Genomic DNA, 20277 nt, shown 5'->3' on the forward strand with positions numbered 1-20277 from the left:
ATGCATGAATTCAAATCTGCTTGCAAATTCAATATATATTTTACAGAATATATAATTGTATTTCTATAACATAATAATTGTTGTTGTTATTATTATTATTATTATTATTATTATTATTATTAATAATAATAATAATATTGAAGAATTATGCAATAGTGCCTTTCCCAAAATTATATTTGTATTTTGACAGTATTTTAAAGATAAATGGTCTATAAGTCTTCTGCACAAGATCTACATGGAAAGTCTACTAGTAGCAGAGCTTAATGCAAATGCAAATGAAAAATAAATTCGCTTTCCTGAATAGAAATTTGCAAAAAAATTATTCTAACTCCTCAGCAAAAAGTTAAAATAAATTTCCCAGTTATACAGATCAGCAAAACTTTATTTGCATTAGAATGCATGAAAATACATGAAACTATAGTAAAAAATCTCTGAAGTGACAAAATAAGTACAAGGACAGATAATTCTTTTTTCTTTTTTTTTAAGGGTTATAGTCAGTGAAAACTATGAATTTGTGGGTAATAATATAACAGTGCTTGAGCTAAATTTTAATATAATAAATACCGAAATAAATCTGAGGAGGTCCTGAGGCAACCAGAGAATGGGTATCAAGAAAAAAAAAATCAAGATAGTAGGTAGATCTTTACAAGAATCCCTTTTTAATGTGTGTCATACTTCATTAAAGATTGCAAACCACAACCTAAGTTCCATTTTTCTTCTTGTTGTTGTGCCAAATCCATCATCGGACGTTGGCGATCATGTTGGCAATCCTACTTTTGTCAACAGCCACATGAAAAAGTGCTGCTGAGTTTTGTCCAAACCAGTCCCTTCAGAAGGCAGAAGAAAAACACAGTGATGTTCTTCTTCTGCCTGGACCTTGTTTACCGTCAATCTTTCCCTGGAAGATTAAGTGAAGGATGCTGTATTTTTCTGGGTGTCACATCGTATGTCCAAAATATTCTAACTTTTGCTTTTTAATGGCTTTGATGATTTCCCAGGCGGCTTATCACCTCCTCATTTGTGATTTTGTTAACCCAATTTATATGTAACAGCCGTCTGTAAATCCACATTTCAAATGCTTCTAGTTTCTTCAAGTGGTTTTCTGTCAGAGACCAATTCTCTACTCTGTAGAGCAGGATAGAAAAGATCTGACAAGCCTGATTTTCAGTCTTAGGCTTCTCTTCTCTTCTTTCTTTATCCTTGTCTTTACTTCACTGATCATGTCCCAGCTTTCATGTAAATTAAAACTGAGGTACGTGATTGTTTTAACTTTTTCTAGTAGTATTCCTTCTGAATTTATCTGTGGTAAATTAATGAATTGTTTGCTGATGACCATGATCTTGGTTTTTGAGGTGTTAAGCTTCAAGCCATATTTTTCAGATATTTCTGAGACTGTTGATGAGTAGCTGAAGGTCTTCATGCTTACCCGCAAGCAGAACTGTAGCATCAGCATATCTTAAACTGTTGATCTGAACACCATTTACTTTGAGGCCAGCATCAATGTTTTCCAGTGCTTCGTTGAAAATTGACTCAGAGTAGATATTAAACAACAGTGGAGACAGAATACAGCCCTATCTGACCCCTCTTTGTATTTCTGCATCATCTGAGTATTTTTGGCCTACTCTCACATTTGCTACCTGATGCCAATATAGATTCTTTATGATTCGGATGTCTTTGTCATCTAGTCCCACTTGTTTCAGGATTTGTAATAGTTTGCTGTGTCTTATTTTATCAAATGCTTTTTCAAAATCGATGGAGCACATGTAAACACTGTGACTGACATCTCTACAGCACTGTACAAGAACTTGAATGCTGAAAAAGGCATCTCGTGTACCAAGATTGTTTTGGAAACCAAATTGTGTGTTACTTAGACATTCCTAAATTTTGTTGTATATTTTTGTGTGAATTATTCTCAGGAATATTTTGAGGGCATGATTCATTAAGCTTATTGTTCTGTATTTGGTACACTTCTTTGCATTTATTTTTGGGGGGATTGTCACAAAGGTTGATTTTAGCCAATCATTTGGTATCTTTCCTGTTTTATATATTCGATTGAAGAGCTGCAGTAAAAATTTCTTCCCATTGTCTTCCAGCAATTTTAAATTTTCTACTGGGATATCATCAGGTCCTGTGGCTTTTCTTGTTTTTGCTATTTTTACTGCATGTTCAACTTCCTCCATAGTGATGTTTGGTCCAGTTGTTACTTCCCATACTTCCCAGTTATACTTCCCATATCAATATCATCCCTAGTGTCCTCAAAAAGTTATTCAATATATTCCTTCCATCTTTTTAATTTTTTATCCTCATCTAAGATGATTTTCCCCTCCTTGTCAACTATATTGTTGGGTTTTTTTCTTTTTGGAGACACCTGCTGCTTCTTTCACTTTTTTGTGTAAATTGAAATTATGATGAATACATTCTGTCTCTTCTATTTCTTTGCATCTCTTTGCAAACCACTTTTCTTTTGTCAGTCGAATTGTTCTTCTAATTGTTTTCTGCAATTCATTGTATTTTTCTTTGTTTTTATTTTTATAAGAGTGTCTTTCATCCATGAGATGAAGAATGGATCCATTCTGAGTTCTATTACATTACCTAAAGTTAAACAACAGCACAAATCCTTGCACCACCTAATTCCTCATTGCAGATCTATGCCAGATTATTCTGTAATGCATCTGATCTGATGATTTAATATAGAAAACTAGGTATTATTTTAAAAAATCCATTGTAATGTCCATCTACTGGCATAATATAACTAGAATTTGCTGACTTGTCGGGCTGTGATTGTGCCGAAACGATGGGAACCAAATAGAAGAAGTAAACCTAAATATTCCAATGCATGGATTGATTGATTGATTGATTGAATGAAAGACAGGAAATACTATTTAAACCATACTAATTTTATTGGAAACATATTTTTTGAAGAAGTATTGGCAAATACGTTTTTATTTTTCTTACCAGCTGATCCTTCTCCAAGTCTTTCAAAACAAAGAGTTCCACTCCTTTTTCAGTGAACAGCCTCCTTGCAGCAAAGGGCAAATTCAGTGCTGTGGTACACCTTTTTAACAAAGGAAAGCATGCATGTAATGTTTGCATTAAGTCTTCAACACTTGATAGAATAGCAATGGAATGTTACATCAGGATAACTGTACTCCTCATTAGAAATATCAATTAACCTAGCACTGTTATATCCAAAGTGTAACTCACCCTTTTCCGAACTTAAGAACCATAAGTCCAAACATCTCAGGGGAGTCCTTATTCTGTTAAAGCGAAAATAGTTCCAGGTCTGGGAACAGACCTCTCATCCACAGGGAGCAATTTCAAGACTAGTAATCCCTCAACTGTACAATCCTTGCAGAATGAGAAACAGTTTCAAAGAGCATTTGCTCTTCCGCCAAATGGTACCATTTATTTGTGAATAAAACACTGAAGATGTTGATGTTGGCTATGTAACTCTTGCTTCTAAAGCTCCATTGCTGTATTGAACAGCGGCATTTTAACACAAGCCTATTTTTCTATTCTGTATTTGTGCAGACATTTTACTGTGGCTAAGAGTTGTCAATTAATAAGAAGTTGCCATTGTTGCCACCTCTAGCAAGCAGAGGTAAAAATAGGTAGCATTTGCATAGTATCTTAATGGAGGGCCTAAAAGCTTGAGAGGACTACGAATACACATAGGATACTCCCAAATCACTCTTGTAAACCCACACAATCATCTTTGTTTGCAGTTAAATTGATTCATTTCTTTGGAACTATATTTGAAGATGATGGGAAATTATGAACACCCTCAAGTAGAGTGAGAGTACTAGTTCCCATTGGTGGGAACTTCTGCTTCACCTTATCTCACCTCCCAGGATTTAGGCTTAGACCAGACTCTCCTCTCTCTTTGAGGATTCACCTTCCATGCTTTTACACTTTTTTTTTTTTTTAAAGCAGTATAATGCCTTTATAACGGCTTTGTAGGTCTCCCTCATTGCAATTGCTGGGATATTTCAGAAAATTCCTAAGTAAGGAATATGTAACTAATACAGACTGTACAATATTTAACTAACTATATAAATATGAACAAGAATATGGGGCATTGATTGAACATTTGTTTTGTTTTCAGGGTTGGGTTTTTTTAGCATTTTTATTTTGGTGAGTTGGAGAGAACAGTAAAACAATGGCTATGTGTAGAAGTGACCTAGGTTTATGTCTATGTAGATTCTCAGTCATTCAGGTTATGGTTCCCATTTCACTTCTCATCCAAGAAGCTTCTTCAGAGGTGGATGAGAATCAAAACGTCTTTAAGGAAAAACAAAGGAAGTTTTGTTGGCTCTTGAAAAGACACCTTTGGGATAACCTAATCTTATATTTCAAGCATCATTGACTAACTTTCAGCTCTCTAAATGTGCAATGAAAGCTGATAAGATTGAATAATGACAAGCAACAAAGATAAAAACTTGGATAGCCTATTCAGTAAATGAAATTAAACAATTGCAATGGTCCCTCATTGTTCTAATATATTAATGGCAAATATCAATGTCACAATATCACAGGGTTCTTTTTGAACTGGAGATGTATTTTTCTTTACAAGGGTGACAACAGACAGAAAACAAGACAGTGGAGGTTTTTATGCTTTTTACTATTTATAGTGAAACTATTTACAACAGGATTGTACAATACAATCCTGGTGTTATATTTCTTCCTAAGTTTCACTCCTAGAAATATCTCCTTCTAGCAATCCTGCTTCCTTCCCTTTTTGTGGGGTTTATGAAGAAGAAAGAGAGTGAAAAGAAAGAAATGGACTGGATTTATACTGTAGTGTGCTTACCAAGATTGACTTGTTTCTTGATCTACTCAACCAAATACCTAGTGCTTTTCCACTTAGGGAATAACCTCTCTTAGGGACTTTTGCCCAGTCCTTTCTCAGAGACCATGGCTTTGCCAATGTCTGACAATCTCCTCCTTCCCATTTTGGGTTTTATGTGAAGATGCTACCTGCAGCCCTCCAGGTTCATCCTTACCATTTGGGTGGAGCTTTGTTCCTCTGGGTCTTCATTTCCCTTTTTCTAGAAAAACCACTCAAGGCCCTTGCTTCTCCCTTCCAGATCAGGAATCAACAATTGCTCTTCATGTTTAATTTCTCTCTCCAACTTTTCTTTCCATCTACCCTATTCACCATGTATAGACTTTTTCTCCTCTGCTTCTCTTTTTCCAATTTTAGATCAGATATGTAGCAACTGAGGAGGTGGGTGTCTTCTCTGAGCTTTGCACCCCAACACCTATATATACCAGGCTGGGCCAATGGGACTGCAATTTCTACATCTTCCCCAACATGGCCTGGCTAGCAGTCAGGTCAGCTCATCAGTCCTTGTGACAACATAGTTGCCTTTCAAGACAATAATTGAGCTACTTCTCCCCTTTTCCCATTCCAGTTACTGATCTATACTAGCAGAACAATAGCCCTGCCAGACCACTAAAAACTATACGTGTCACAATCAAATGGAAAACAACAGATTTTAATATAGGCATATTTACCTTTCAAGAAACTGCTGAAATTCTGTGTTATGTGATTCCTTTTCTAAATTTGTATCGGTGTACAACTTCTGATGTCCCTTTGGCTTCTGGGTTTTTTCTGTGTCAACATTTCTAAAGTAAATCAATGTATCTTATATAAACAAGAAGTCCAAATAACTTTTAAAATTTATTGTGAATAAATATATAAATATATAAAAATGAAATTATACAATTATACAATTTTGCAGCCTAGAGAAAGATCACTTTTCACTCTTGATCCTAGTGCAGGTCATGTTGTTAGCATCACTGGAATTACCTGAGACTGATACTTTTTTATATTAGAAAAAGAATTGACATTGCAATATGAACTCCATTCACTTTCACCCATGGGAGCTGCACAAGCAGCATCTGAAATTAATAGAAATTCAAACAACAAAATATCAGGCACTTACATATCCACTGAATGGTGCCTCTAGGAATATCTGAAAACCTGAAAAATATAGTCTAAGCACTGTTTTAGATTAAAACAAATTGATTCATAAGAATGAATTGGGTTGGGAAGTCTTTTCAATTGTCTTATATAACTAAATTACTATAGAAATGGCTTTCAATCACATTCTTTATAAGTGGGAAAAATATAATCCTGATAACATCAAGGGTAATAGCTGATGCAGCAACTGAGCTTCTTCTAAAAGCAACCAATCAAGTTTCCCTATCCAAAAGCATTTCAGAAATTGCATCCTCAGGTAAAAATTTGGTAACTTGGCTGAAAGCTATTAAGAAGAATTCTGTTACTGCTGTTTTTATACCACTATCAACAAGAGTATTTTTTTATGTTAAAAAGAAGAGAGAGGGGGCAAAAATAGATAATCAATTACTGTCATAGTCTATTAAACTTGCTTTCAAACAGACCACTTGAAGAATGACATCATATAATTCCTTCCCTTTTGTGCACCTACTTCATTATTGAAATTTCATTAGCGTAATTTTTAATTGAATGCTCACAAAAACATATACCATACAGACTCATTACTTGTATCTGTATCTGTTTCTTAGCCTTTAGTAACTTCAAGATGTGTGGACTAGAATTCTCAGAATGCCCCAGCCAGCAAGACTTGTTGGGGACTGGTCATATATATATATAAATGATATCCCATACTTAGAACATTTACATCCATCAAAGAGATGGGAAACTTTTTACATTTAAAAGAAACTTATTGGAATGTTGTGAATAAGATAGAAGAACATTTTTCTATCACAATTCTCTTCAAACTCAAGATCAAATTAACCAAGAGCAGAGAAGTAATAGCAATATTAACAGCTTCTTAGCTGCGGCTATAGTGACAGTAGGGTAAAAGTCTCATTGTAGCTTCACAATGGTTTCATGTATGTAGCTATGTAGCTATTAAACCCAGCTGCAGGAACAGTTTTCTTCATTTCATCAGTCATGGGGTGGGTGGGGGGTGGGTTTTAGGTGACCAAACATGGAAATTCAAAAATGTTATAAAAGGTAGTTTGGAAAACTTTAGATCTTGCCTCAGATTTACAGGAAAAAAAACTTTAAAAGCTTATGCCATTCATTAAATTTCTATGTAAAAAGATCTGAATAAATTTAAGAACAGCATATTCACATTTTAGATCTGGCAGGGAGAGAACTAATTATGAGATGTATGCGTCAAAGATTTCAATTTCAGGCTTGACTTTACTTTGAAGATTATTTTTTTAACTGTATCACTTTTGCAGGCAGCTCAGCGGACAACCTATCTGAATGCTACTCATTGTTCAGCGATGTATGAAGTGTATTTAATCAATCTGAAAAAGTAATATTAAACCATTATAAAAAAGCATCAGATGTTCTAAAAAGCTTAAAAGAAAGGTTAAAAGGTGACATCTTTGCTAACAATGTGAGAAATGAGGTATTTAACTTATTCTTTACATCAAAGCTTTTCACTGATATATGAATATTCACAGTTCTCTATTATAAAGTGAAGATGTAAAAGCAATAATATTAGATAATATAAAAGTATATTATATGTATGAAGTTATACAGTATTCTGTCCCACTAGAAATTAAGGATTTCATACAGAAATGGGTTCAATAAAGGATTACAGATATTATTGAGCAAAAAGGCAAATGAAATAATTTTAAGTTAAGTTCTTTATGTCTAGATAAACTTTAGAAACATAATTTCCAAATATTTCTGGAAAGCTAAAATTTTGAACATTTTATCCCCAGTATGCTTCATTCCAATTTTAATAAAAGAAAAAAAAAACATGCAGCCATTGGGTTGAAAAAGTGTGAAATAAGTATTACAGTATGATAATCTTGAACTAAGTCAGCTAAGTTAAATATCAGAGACTTCAATACATTACTACTGTAGTAAAAGGTTGTGTTCAATTTGAAGTGTTTCATTTTAAATATATCAGTCTTTATTAAAGATTTTATTGTTCTTTTATTACTATTTAGTTCTAAAACTAAACTATGATGAAAAGCCGTTTCTTTTTATATAATCTCACCTGTATATGCCTACATAAATACAAAACAATTATCGTTGATCAACTTTTAAAAATGTATTAAGAAAAGTATTTTTAACTGTTCAGGTTTTAATTAAAATCTTCTAATTGCCATTTTTGGAATAACAGAGACATAGTCTTCAACATAATTAATATAATCAACAGAAATTCCAAAAGGCTCAGGAACGAATTATTCTACTCTCCTATGTTTTCCTCTCTAGGCTAAAGCAAGCTGAGAGGTGAATAATTAGCAAGTACCATATTTTCCGGCATAGAAGACGACTTTTTAACACATGAAAATCTTCTCAAAAGTCGGGGGGCGTCTTATACGCCAGGTGTTGTTCTCCTATAACCAGCAGACCAGCCCGAAAGGCTCTGACGAGCCTTAAATGGCTCTGGCGATCCCAGCTTTGCCTGCTAATCAGGCAACTCAGCTGGGATCGCCAGAACCATGTAAAAGAAAAAAACTTTTTTCCTTTTACATGGCTCTGGCGATCCAAGCTCTGGCGATCCCAGCTACGTTGCCTGCTAATCAAGCAACGCAGCTGGGATCGCCAGAGCCAGGAAAAAAGTTTTTTCCTTTTCCACGGCTCTGGCGATCCAAGCTCTGACAATCCCAGCTGCGTTGCCTGCTAATCAGGCTGGGATCTCCAGAGCCATGTAAAAGAAAAAAAGTTTTCCCCCTCCAGCTTGCTTACCTTAGCTGCTAGTTGCAACGCTTGGCTTGCTTCGCTTGCCTGAATCCATTCCATCAGCGAGCCACTCCCTGCCTGCAATCAAGCAGGCAGAGAGTTGTGGACTTCAACTCCCAGAATTCGTCAGCCAGCAAAACAAAGCTGGCTGAGGAATTCTGGGAGTTGAAGTCTACAAGTCTTAAAGTTGCCAAGGTTGGAGACCCCTGTTCTATTGGGTAAGTTTTTTTCCCCTTTGGGAGCTTTAAAAAAAAAAGTTAATTGGGGTTTTTTTTAGTTGTTCTTTTTTAGACCTAGCCATTTAAAGTTTAGGAAGTTTTAAATTTAGTTTTCATATAAAAATAAAATAAAATAAAATAATATTTGTGCAGCTTTCTGAGATTTAGTGTATTTCTGTAGTGTTTCACTCTAACTACACAAACACACAAAATCTCACAAAGCTGTATGTGGAATTTTGTGTGTGTAAAGTGTGAAAGTTGTTTTTTTGGGCTTTTTGTGGCTGTGTGAGGTTCCTGCTTGTTGTAGGGGCCATTTTGGGTCTAGCACAACTGCTTTTACATTGTGGGTGAGCCAGTTGATGTTTTTAAATTTTTATTTGGTGTGCGTTGGAAGAGGGGTAGTCTTACACGGCGAATATAGCCCAAACCCTATATTTTAACAGGAAAAGTCAGGGGTCGTCTTATACGCCCTGTCGTCTTATACGCCGGAAAATACGGTATATCAAAATCATGATAAGGAGACTCTTTATGAATCAAGGAAGGAGATAGTGAACAAATTTTAAAATCTCCAGACATGTATGTAGATAAATTTTGCAAAGTTTGTTGAACTAAGGCCACTGTATACAGTAGACATTAGTACAAAAGCTTTTTAACATGAAAAGCTCTGTAATAATTATAATTACATTATTATTTATAGAAAAACAGTAAAAAGGAAGGGTTTTTTTAGTGCATATGTGTGTGTATGTGCTCGTAAGAAAAAAATGATTTTTTTCACTAGAAAAAATGATTCAGCCATTTTGAGACTTAAGAATGAATGAAAATGTTGATTGCTGAATATCCACATACAAGAAAAGTCTGTTTCAAATACATAGTTTAAGCATAAGTCTATTAATGGGTACATATATAGCGAAGGAAATTATATACAGTACATCTAAGGTATGACTGAGTTGATTTTTATGATGAAGATCAAATAATTGCTAAGTTTACAGACAACATGAGCAGTTCTAAATGTACGACAGTCCAGTATTTTGCACTGTCAAGGGTGTACTTTGGGAAAAAATGATCAATGGAAAAAAGAATTGAAAGAAACAAAAATGAAAGTAAAATGGTTAGCTACCTCATCTCCACTAAACTAGAGATCATCTGATATTCTACTTTTCACTTCTACTCTTCTTTGTAGAAGAATTAAGGCTAGCATGATTAAATGCCATTTCCTTGGGACTGTACCACTGTATTGTTTCCGGTAGTTCTGGAAAGTACTGTAAATTCTCTCTTTCCCTGCTTTTGCTTGCCTTTTGACCTGTTTTCTGTCAGTTTATTTTTCTTACAAAAGTTTGCTTTTGTAAGAAAGGATAACCCCAACTTTTTCAGTGTTTGTTTCTTCTTGACTCATTAATTCATTTCATCTTTATTTGTTTTTCTAGTGATATTTTCATTTATTTTCTCTATATAGCAAAGCAACTCAATATATTTCTTCCATGCCAGTGGCTCCCTTTTATATCTAGTCCACATTCACTCAGCCCCTTTTTATTCCTAATTTTACATTTTCTTGTTTTACTATGTAGACTACTTAGGTGTACTATGTCCACTGCTTGTTAAGACTATGTTAAGATCATGTTCATGATCAAATATTGTGGATAGGACTATATATTCCTATTCAGCTAGCAAGATACCCTAGAACAACCCATCAGGTATAGTACTAAAATAGTCCCAGGGATATCCAGGTTCAAATCCACCTTCAACTAGAGAAGCTCCCTAGGTGCTTTTGTTTCAGTCACTGCTTCTCAATCCAACCTACTTAACAGGATTGTTGCTGGGGAAAAATTAGGAAGTGGGAACACTATATACACTGCCATGAACTCCTAAAGAATAGGAAGAATAAAATTGTAATAAATACATATTTATTAGTCTCTCACTGATACAATATAAGCAGTAATAGCAATCTCTGGAAACATGTTAGATCCTAGTTTCACGCAGAGATTTCTCTTGCTGAATGAAAGCACCGATGATGATTACCTAGTTTGGGCAATGAAACATCTGCAAGAAAACAACCAAGCTCAGAGAATACCAAGGACCCCTCATGACAACCCTAAGCTACAAATATTCTCTTTTATTGAATTAAAGCAATGATGGACAAGATTAATCAGAATGAACAAAACTCTGTTCAATATTATTCAGCATAATAACTCCAGAGACATAGCACATAACTCCAGAGGCAATAGCACTTAAACTTATATATCACTTCACAGTGCTTTACAGCCCTCTCTAAGTGGTTTACAGAGTTAGCATATCGCCCCAACAATCTGGGTCTCGTTTTACCAACCTCGAAAGGATGGAAGGCTGAGTCAACCTTGAACTGATGAGAATTGAACTGCCAAACTGCTGGCAGCTGGTAGTCAGCAGAATTAGCATGCAGTACTGCATTCTAATGGAAATGGGATGCGATGGCCCAGTGGCTAAGCGCTGAGCTTATCGATTGAAAGGTCGGTAGTTCAGTGGTTTGAATCCCTAGTGCTGCGTAACAGAATGAACTCCCGTTACTTGTCCCAGATTCTGCCAACCTAGCAGTTCAAAAGCGTGCAAAAAATGCAAGTAGAAAAATAGGGACCACCTTTGGTGGAAAGGTAACAGTGTTCCGTGTGCCTTTGACATTTAGTCCTGCCATCCACATGACCATGGAGATGTCTTTGGACAGTGCTGGCTCTTCAGCTTTGGAATGGAGATGAGCACTGCCCCCTAGAATCAGGAAAGACTAGCACATATGCGCGAGGGGAACTTTTACCTTTACCTTTACTGCATTCTAAACACTGCACCACCAAAGCTTCTTTGGCCATTGGGACATGAGTTACTGTACATTTCTAAACCAGTCTCTTAAAATGGAGATATAAATATATGTGGGCACAGGTTTGGTATAATTTGCCTTAAACAGTGGCAATATTGCATATAAATTATTATGTTTATGATCAATATGGATAGCTAGCTGTTTAATTTAATCCTAGGACTTGTGTCTGAATTCATATTTTCCTTGTTATTGCATAACAAAATAGGTTTTTGAAAAATATTTCAGAGATTTCACTTTTTTTAAAAAGAAAATGAGGTAAATGAAAAGGTATAGTTACTTGCTAAGTTCATATAACAATGATTTTAATTTGTACACATAAGGGCATTTACACGTATATGAGATAAAGAAACACTATGTTCTTACTGTTTTCTTATCACAAATGCAGAGTCAAATCCAAGAACAGACAGGGCCTTGTTTTTGTCTGGCTCGCCATTTCTCAAAACCTTCAATCTCAAAGGCATGTTGATCTCTGGCTTTCGACCAGCAGGCTTCTTTAGTGGAGGGCTGTTTGGAATCAGCAGACCTTCAATGGGCCAGTCAAAAGCCTTTCAGCACAAAAATAAATATTGTGGTATTATAAGGCCATGCATTATGAAAATCTTAATAATTCAACTTCTTGGAGACAAAGAGCTCCACACACGGAATTAGAATATGGGTTGAGAGGGCCAAGAATAGCAAAAGTAACAATGCCCGCAAATACAGTACACCAAATCTTCCACAGATAGGACTCAGCCATGAATAATGAAAAGTTCAAACATTTCATAGTTATTTTAAAATCCACAGACAGTTGAATAGTTACATAGATTACTATCTGCCTAGGAAAGATACTATGAGGTGGAATGTTATCGAGATTTCTTACATGTATATTTGAAAGCAATAGATGAAACTACTGAATTCTATATCCTCAGTGTTTGAACGATTAGAGAAAAGAAAACCAAAAGCATTAAATCACAACTTCAGATATATAAGATCTTTTGCTTCCCAAAACTAATCAACAGAAGTTACTAAATTTATGAAAAGCTTTGAAGGGATGCTTTGCTTCAGTAATGTCTCAAGTGACGCAGCATGCCGCTTTCCAACAACAAAGTGAAGCTGCCATGTTGTGCTGCATAGATAGGAGAAACCCCTTCTGGATATCGAAACTGCTAGCTAAGGCTTTTACAACAGGAAGAACTTCACTGAGGCAAATCTTGATTCCTCTTTATCTTCATCCGGAGAATGTCTTCACAAATGAGATAAAGATAAATCCAGGTCACCTGGGAAACTAGAATTTAATTCCGTGTATGACATGCTGACTAAATATGCCAAAATTTATCAAAGTTTCTCTTAATGTTACAGTAGTAGGGAATGCTGCATGTAGCACAGGTATAACTAAGAATGACAAATCAATACATTGCTATAAAACAGTATATCAAAGTCTGATTGAACGAAGTGATGATTGTGACAGAGGTCAATACCTATGGGCCCTTCTGGTGATGATCATAACATATGAAAAATTTTGACTTGGAATGTAAAAGGATTAAATGGTAAAGAGTCAGAATTAACTAATGGAAAAGGAAAACAGAAATGTATGTCTGTGAAATTAAGACAATAGGGAGGAATATAATAGATATGAATAAAGGTAGTCTGGTACTGTGGAGTGGAGATGATGAAAACATTCAGGGAGATGAAGGTATAGGTTTAACTATGAATGAAATAATTGAGTTCTGTGTCATAAAATATGGATTGGTGTCATCTAGATTGCTGTGTGTGAGTACAAAAATATAAACAGGTATATAATTTTTATTTATTATATAACTTTATTTATACTTCATGTCAAAGAAATAAATTTGACTCTAAAATAATTCTTGATTTGATTGTTTATCATGCAAACATCAAACCCAATTCCTTTCTCTATCTAATTCCATTAGACCCCAACTGACCTTCCCTGCCCCAGACAAAACTTTCCTGGAAGCTCATGTAGACCAAAGAAAAGAAGCCTCCCCACCAGCTCACAGCATACCCCAAGGGCAGCCTTAAGGAAAGAGTTGGAACCTAGAGAATCCCCAACCTTCCATTATCATATCAGTTGATAACCTCAAGATTCCACCTCCTTAGTAATGGGCTTCCTTAGCTCTTCTGCCCTCCTAAATGGCCCACTTTGTCTAACAATAGAACTTGTCCCAGGTACACTGACTTGCCAATACACACACACACACACACACACACACACCAGGGGTGGGTTCTACTTACCTTTACTACCAGTTCACAATGGGGCCGTGCGTGCAGAAGCTTCCTGATTATGTCGGGGTCGGTGGGCAGAACTACTGGTTCTATAGAACCGGTCCGAACCCACCCCACCCGCCCCACACACACACACACACAGAGAGAGAGAGAGAGAGAGAGACAGAGAGACAGAGAGAGAGAGACAGAGAGAGAGAGACAGAGAGACAGAGAGACAGAGAGAGAGAGAGACACTGAAATAGGTTTTCCAGAATGCAGTACAAAGCTAAGAAAATTACAAAAGAGACACTGTAAATTATTGCTTTGTACACATCTAATAGCTTTAAGAATTCACAATCAGCAATGAAGTCTAGGATAAGGTTTTAAGAAAGTTAATAATGAAAGATGAATAGCCATTGCTGTATTTTGATGGACAGCAATTTATATTAACCATATGGAACAATTCCTTAGATTGCATAGTAAATCATTTCAAAATTTATGGGGTAATTGTAGCAGTTTTTAATGTGACCTGAAGTCTGCATTCTATTGTCAAATGGCTTGGGTAGATGATTTCTATGGAGCTTTTCTGTTGAAGCCTTCTGTAATTTCAAGAATTATGCATCTAACTTTATTATGCAATTTATATGATACTGATGATTTACTTCATTTAAATTTCATACTTTTTAACCATCCATCATTTCTCATTATCTATATGGTTAGGGTTAGTTTCTATGTATGTATCTACTTATTTGCCATGCCCCCATCAGAATCTGAATCTGAGACAGAAGAACAGCTGACAGAGAGCAGGAGAATGGCTCCGTTGGCTGTGGAGGAAACTGGGAAAGGGCAAAGTTAGGCTGGGCAGAGCAGGGGAGAGGTAGAACAAGGGAGAGGGGGTTCAGATGAAGACCAAGGCCCACCCCCTCCTCATCCTAGGGCATGCAGGGAAGAACACAGAAGAGAGCAACACGAGTTGCATGGCTTACGAGGAAGGAAAGGGCCCCGATTCGCTTCACAAAGCACACCTGGGGATGGAGTTTAAAGGAGAGGCAGTTGAGAGGGGCGTTTGTCGGGAACAAACGCTAAATTCATCTAGTGTTGAGAGCTGTGGCCTACATTCCTGTCATTCCTCCTGACTGTTTGAATTAGTGCCGTGCTACTGTGTGCTTATCTTGTCTTGTTGGAATTATTATTCACTTCTGGGACTCATTATCTTGCCCTGCTGAAGTGATTGATTGCAATCATTTTGCTTACAGCGTTTGGACTGGAGTATCTGCAGCCAGAAGCTGCTGCAGGTTTGTGGGAGAGCTTTTCTTCAAGCTCGAGAGTAAACAGGACATTGGGGGCAAAGTTGGTGCCAATAAAAGGTTCTCTGGCTGTGTTGCCTTCATGCCACGCCCCAGGTCATCACATTATTTTCAATATCTTGGATAAATATGTAAAAATTACACAAAAATGCATTTTTGTCTATTTGTCTATCCCCCCCCTCCTCTGCCGCCCTAAGAAATTACCTGGTTTAATTCTCCATTTGGAAGTACAGGCCACATATAAGTCAATTTATTCCATAAAGGATTCTCTACTTTTGATTGTTTCCATTGACCGGGCTTATTTGTTCCTTCATGTTTAATTGCCCATCTGAAAGAAAAAGGTCCATTTTCTTATGAGAAGGTTGACTTGTTTTTTTAACTAATATGTTTCTGATTGGCAGTAACTTGGGAAGCTAAATTATTCTCCCCTTTGGCAAACAGATCTTTTAAAAATTTCTCTAACACATACAGTATGAATAAAAGTGCACTGTTAATCTGCTTCCCTCCCTTGCTGGCTTTCAGTTCATTATTCCTTCTCTGTCAATTTAATTTCAACTTATATCAATATTATTTTCATGTATTCCTTCTTAGTATTTTCTATAGATTTGGATTGTTCTTTTCCAACATTTTATTGTTTAAATGGCTTGTGCTATTACCAGGTATACAACTCCACAATAGTTGGTTCATAGCATATTTTATGCTATGCATACTAAGTCCAATTGAACTTAGTAAAAAAAATAAGCTATAGACATGAAGTCATACATGATATGCATCTTATAACAAAGAAACTAAGTACATATAAATCTTCAAAATTATTTTTTAAGAAGATGGCCTATATGATAATGAAGTACAATGTAACGTAACATGGAATATTGTGTCTTTTTATTATATGCAATCATACATAACATATACAAAATATATACAAAAAATATACACAGCAGATACTAAGTGCAAACAGGGAAACTGCTTATATGAATTATTGAAACAAGAAAGAGGTGACATTCAGTTTCATAACTACTAACATATTCCTATTCTGGAATAGTAATTCTATTTACTGCCCATTTAACAAGAACAAGGAAATGAATTTTTTATCTAGAGCACTGGAAATCAATACTCCTTCAATTACATTATCTTAAATCAGCTTAATTTATGTCACTTGGATTCCAGTTCTTTATAATTTCCTTTTAGAAACTGATAATACCAAATTAATTACAATTTTTTTAAATAAAAATATAGACATCAATGAATGGGATAACCAGATAGATAAGCTAAAGATGTTCTAACAAGTTTTCCTGATGCACTCAGTCTATCTAAAGGGTGCTTACTTTAGTTTAATCTTCTTTTAAAAAACATTTTTTCTTTTTTCAGAAATTTGCAAATCCTGTTTGAGAGAAAAAGCTTGATTGCTATTCACTTGAGCAAGAGGCAGTTTGGGATCCAGTTGCATATGTGAAGCCTGTCAAGATTCTGCCAGGTCTTGTGCATTATTGGTAATGAAAATCTGCAGTGTACACCACATGGTTTTCCCTGAAAGTGCTATTAAGCTGCCAGGTTTCAACCACAGTATGATTTTTAATAACCAAGTTCAAGCCTTCTGAAAACTGTGTTTTATAAATGAAAAGCTGACAATCTCTGAACTGCATTGGCACTAATAGGTAGCAAAATAATGACTGTATAAGTGCCTAAATGCATTCTGCCCTTACAGCATTTCATTGGGGGTGGGGGGTCTGCCTCAGCTTTCAATACTATCGCTGATTTAAACTGCAATATTTCTTATCTACAGCCACTAGGTGGAAACAGCGGTTCATGGAAGCTCAGTTGAGAACCATGTATTTTCAAAGCTACATTACATTTAATCCTACCTACCTTATTTCATTTTCTTTTTTATTGCAGACAGTTTCTAATACAATTGCTTTTACCTTCATGGCATTCAAAGATGTAATGTAGATTTTATAATGCCCCCCAACAGCTATCAAATCTCTGTTTCTCAAGAATACATGCAAAGTTCAATACTAGGCTAAAAACAATTATGACAGACGTTCTAACTCCATAATCAATAGGTATGATTTAAATCCTTTTCTTATTTAAAAAAAAAAGGAAAGGAAAGGAAAGATTGAAACCAAGTACATCCATTTATATCAGTAGGAAGTATACTCAGTCTTGCATTTACACATGAAACCAAATCTGAGTCAGATCGAACAATAGGTCCAATGGAAAAAAGCAAAGTACAGTTTGAGCAGTAGTCAAGCAAGTTCACTTAATGTACTCCAAGATTTCAGATGAAGCCAAGATGTGTTTCTTGAGATTTTTACCACTTTGTATAAACTTGGGGGGGGGGAAACTAACAGCACCCATCTTTGCACATTTACTCAGCAATACACTACACACTATGTGCAATGCATTTTTTGCCTAAAAGGTATGTTTTTCTCATCATTAATGAATGCTACCATATGCAGGGAATATCTTGAATCTGCTACAAACTGCATGCCTGACCATAGCATGACACCTGTAAAAAAATACAATTTCTAGCAGGCTGTAAAAAAAAGTCCAATTTCCAATTTTTGGACAGAGAAAGGCCTTGCTTTTTATTTTTGCAAACTTTCCTAATATAGTTGCTTCCCCCCGTCCAAACTCTCCACTAAGAGATGAACAAAAGTGAGAGGTATGTGTGTATGTGTACAATGTACTTTAGTTTTGTTTGTTAATTATAGAGCTGTTTTTCCACTCCTGTTCCATTTCAGCTACTCTCTGATTCTAGGAAGTGAGATCGGCTGAAGTACTGGAGATTAAATTAGATTTTACAATGCCTTGGGCTTGCACTGCAGATCAAATGGGTTGAAGTGTAGCAGGGCTCAGTGCTTTATGGCAATCTGAACAATTGTTCAAGACAAACGAGATTCATTATAAAACTAGATGTATGAATTTCAGTAGGGCTAGTCCGTTCCTTAACATGATATTTTTGAATGTCCCTAATAAAAAAATTAATAAGCTTTCATTTGGTTTGCCTGGCCATAATATTTTGACAGACTTTCATTCCAAGATTTCAGCACTCAACAATTAAAACAGTATCTGGCTATAGAAAACACATAATTTTGCTTTTGTTGTTATGATGTTGCCTCACTAGAACAATAAAACATGGTAAAATCAAACTTTTGAGGGATGTTACATTGCTCCATAAAAATTAGTCATACCACAGCTGGGCAGCAGCAGAATTTCCGTGCTATTCTTCTTCTTCTTTTTTTTTTTTAAAAAAAAACACCACATAGGAATATTAAATGATCCAAGAATTTTACCAGATTAAATACTCCAGCCTACAATCTGCATGTTGCATTTGATTAGGAACTATCCCAGAAAATTACTGCATTCACACAAAGATGCAAATAATTATATACACTATTAAAGAGCATTGTTAAAAGATTTGTGGACTTCAAGTACGGTTCCAGAAAGAGAAACGATATGATGCCCATACAAGTATAGCATTATTGCAACAATATTTCTTGCCATGTCTTAGTTTTCTTTGTTCACCATTGTCTACTATATAGTAGAATCCATTGAGGGTTTGCAAGTAAAGAGAATGGAGATGAGCCATTGAACTTTTATCAGCAGATGAAAGAGTCACACTTTTTCTTAGTTCTTTTATTAACTCTTGTATCAGGGGTAAAATGCTCCCGGTTCTGACTGGATTGCCCGATCCGGTAGCGATGGAGGCAGGTGGTTCAGAGAACTGGTAGCAAAAATCCCTGCCCCCCCCCCCCACATTCCCAGCTGAGCCGCACAATCATCAGAGGCTTTTTTTTTACTTTTAAAAGCATTTTTTCTACAGCTGAAAAAATGCTTTTAAAAGTAAAAAAAAAAAAGCCTTGATGATCGCGCAGCTCAGCTGGGATCGTCAAAGGCTTTTAAAAGAAAAAAAAACCCTTTTTTTCTTTTAAATGCCTCTGACGATCCAAGCTGAGTTGCCTGATCATCAGAGGCATTTAAAAGAAAAAAAGTCTCTGCCGATCAGGCAACTCAGCTGGGATTGTCAGAGCCTTTTGAAAGCATTTTTTTACAACCTCTTCGCCAAAGAGGTTGTAGAAAAAATGGTTTTAAAAGTTTAAAAAAAATTGGCCATGCCCACCCAGTCACATTACCCACCCCCCACCAAGCCATGCCCATAGAACCGGTAGTAACAAATTTTAGATTTCACCACTATCTTGTATGGATCATCATCTCCTTCCTAACAGCAAGAATGGATTCTTCATGAAATTTTCAGTCCAGTAAATACTCAACTTCATAATTAAGTGTAATGCCCATCTCCAACTTATTTAAGGGGTTGCCAGCATAGAAGATCACTAGCTTGGAATCTTGGCATTTCCAACAAGGGTTGGGTAAATGCCAAAATGAAATTCTGAGGAACTATTGCCAGCCATACAACAGACTGACTCAAGTCACTTGTTCTTGTCATGATGTATTATTTTATATTATTGAACGTATAGGCCATTGAATCAAAAACTCAAGGAAGTATACAAAATTAAATATCACAAAATTCAGAAATCTTTACAGAAATGGTATTGCAGAGAGCAGGGACAGCAACTGAGTATGCAAGACTGTGGTTTCCTACGAAATGGCACTGTTAACTCAATGGGACCTCGATCATACCCACCTAATCATATCTTTTAGGATGGGAGAGAAAATTGGAGAAAGGTGGCCCTATAAGTAGCCAGTCGAGCCACATAGAGCTTTGTAGATGACAACCAGTACCTTGAATTTCACTTAGAAACCCATTGATGACCAATGCAGCCTGTGGAGCAGAGATATTGCAGAGTACGCCCATAACTGCTAGCACAGCACATTCTGGACCAGCTGTAGCTATAAACCCTACAACGTATACCAGCTTTGGAACCTGACTATACAGAAAGCCTAGAACAAAGTTTGTTGAGATAGTAAGTAGAAGAACATTGCAAAACTCATGTATTTGCCTTTCCCATTGATTAATGATATCAAAAATCTTGATAAGTCAACTAG

At 35.9% G+C, this 20277-nt stretch overlaps 1 protein-coding gene across 4 annotated transcripts in view; it reads right to left on the bottom strand.

Moving 5' to 3' along the window:
* Positions 1-20277, bottom strand: part of DCDC1 (doublecortin domain containing 1) — a 277838-nt gene that overhangs the window by 39488 nt on the left and 218073 nt on the right. For all 4 annotated transcript variants that reach the window (XM_034417189.2, XM_087877949.1, XM_034417191.2 and 1 more), the window contains exons 20-23: positions 15475-15598; positions 12125-12306; positions 5518-5628; positions 2956-3055 (exon numbers count right to left, since the gene is read on the bottom strand). In XM_034417189.2, the coding sequence (XP_034273080.2) occupies positions 2956-3055; positions 5518-5628; positions 12125-12306; positions 15475-15598 (517 nt within the window). The remainder of the gene's footprint in view (positions 1-2955; positions 3056-5517; positions 5629-12124; positions 12307-15474; positions 15599-20277) is intronic.

This window comes from Pantherophis guttatus, chromosome 1 (assembly GCF_059756535.1).
Source record: "Pantherophis guttatus breed Tessera chromosome 1, ASM5975653v1, whole genome shotgun sequence".
Taxonomy (NCBI): domain Eukaryota; kingdom Metazoa; phylum Chordata; class Lepidosauria; order Squamata; family Colubridae; genus Pantherophis; species Pantherophis guttatus.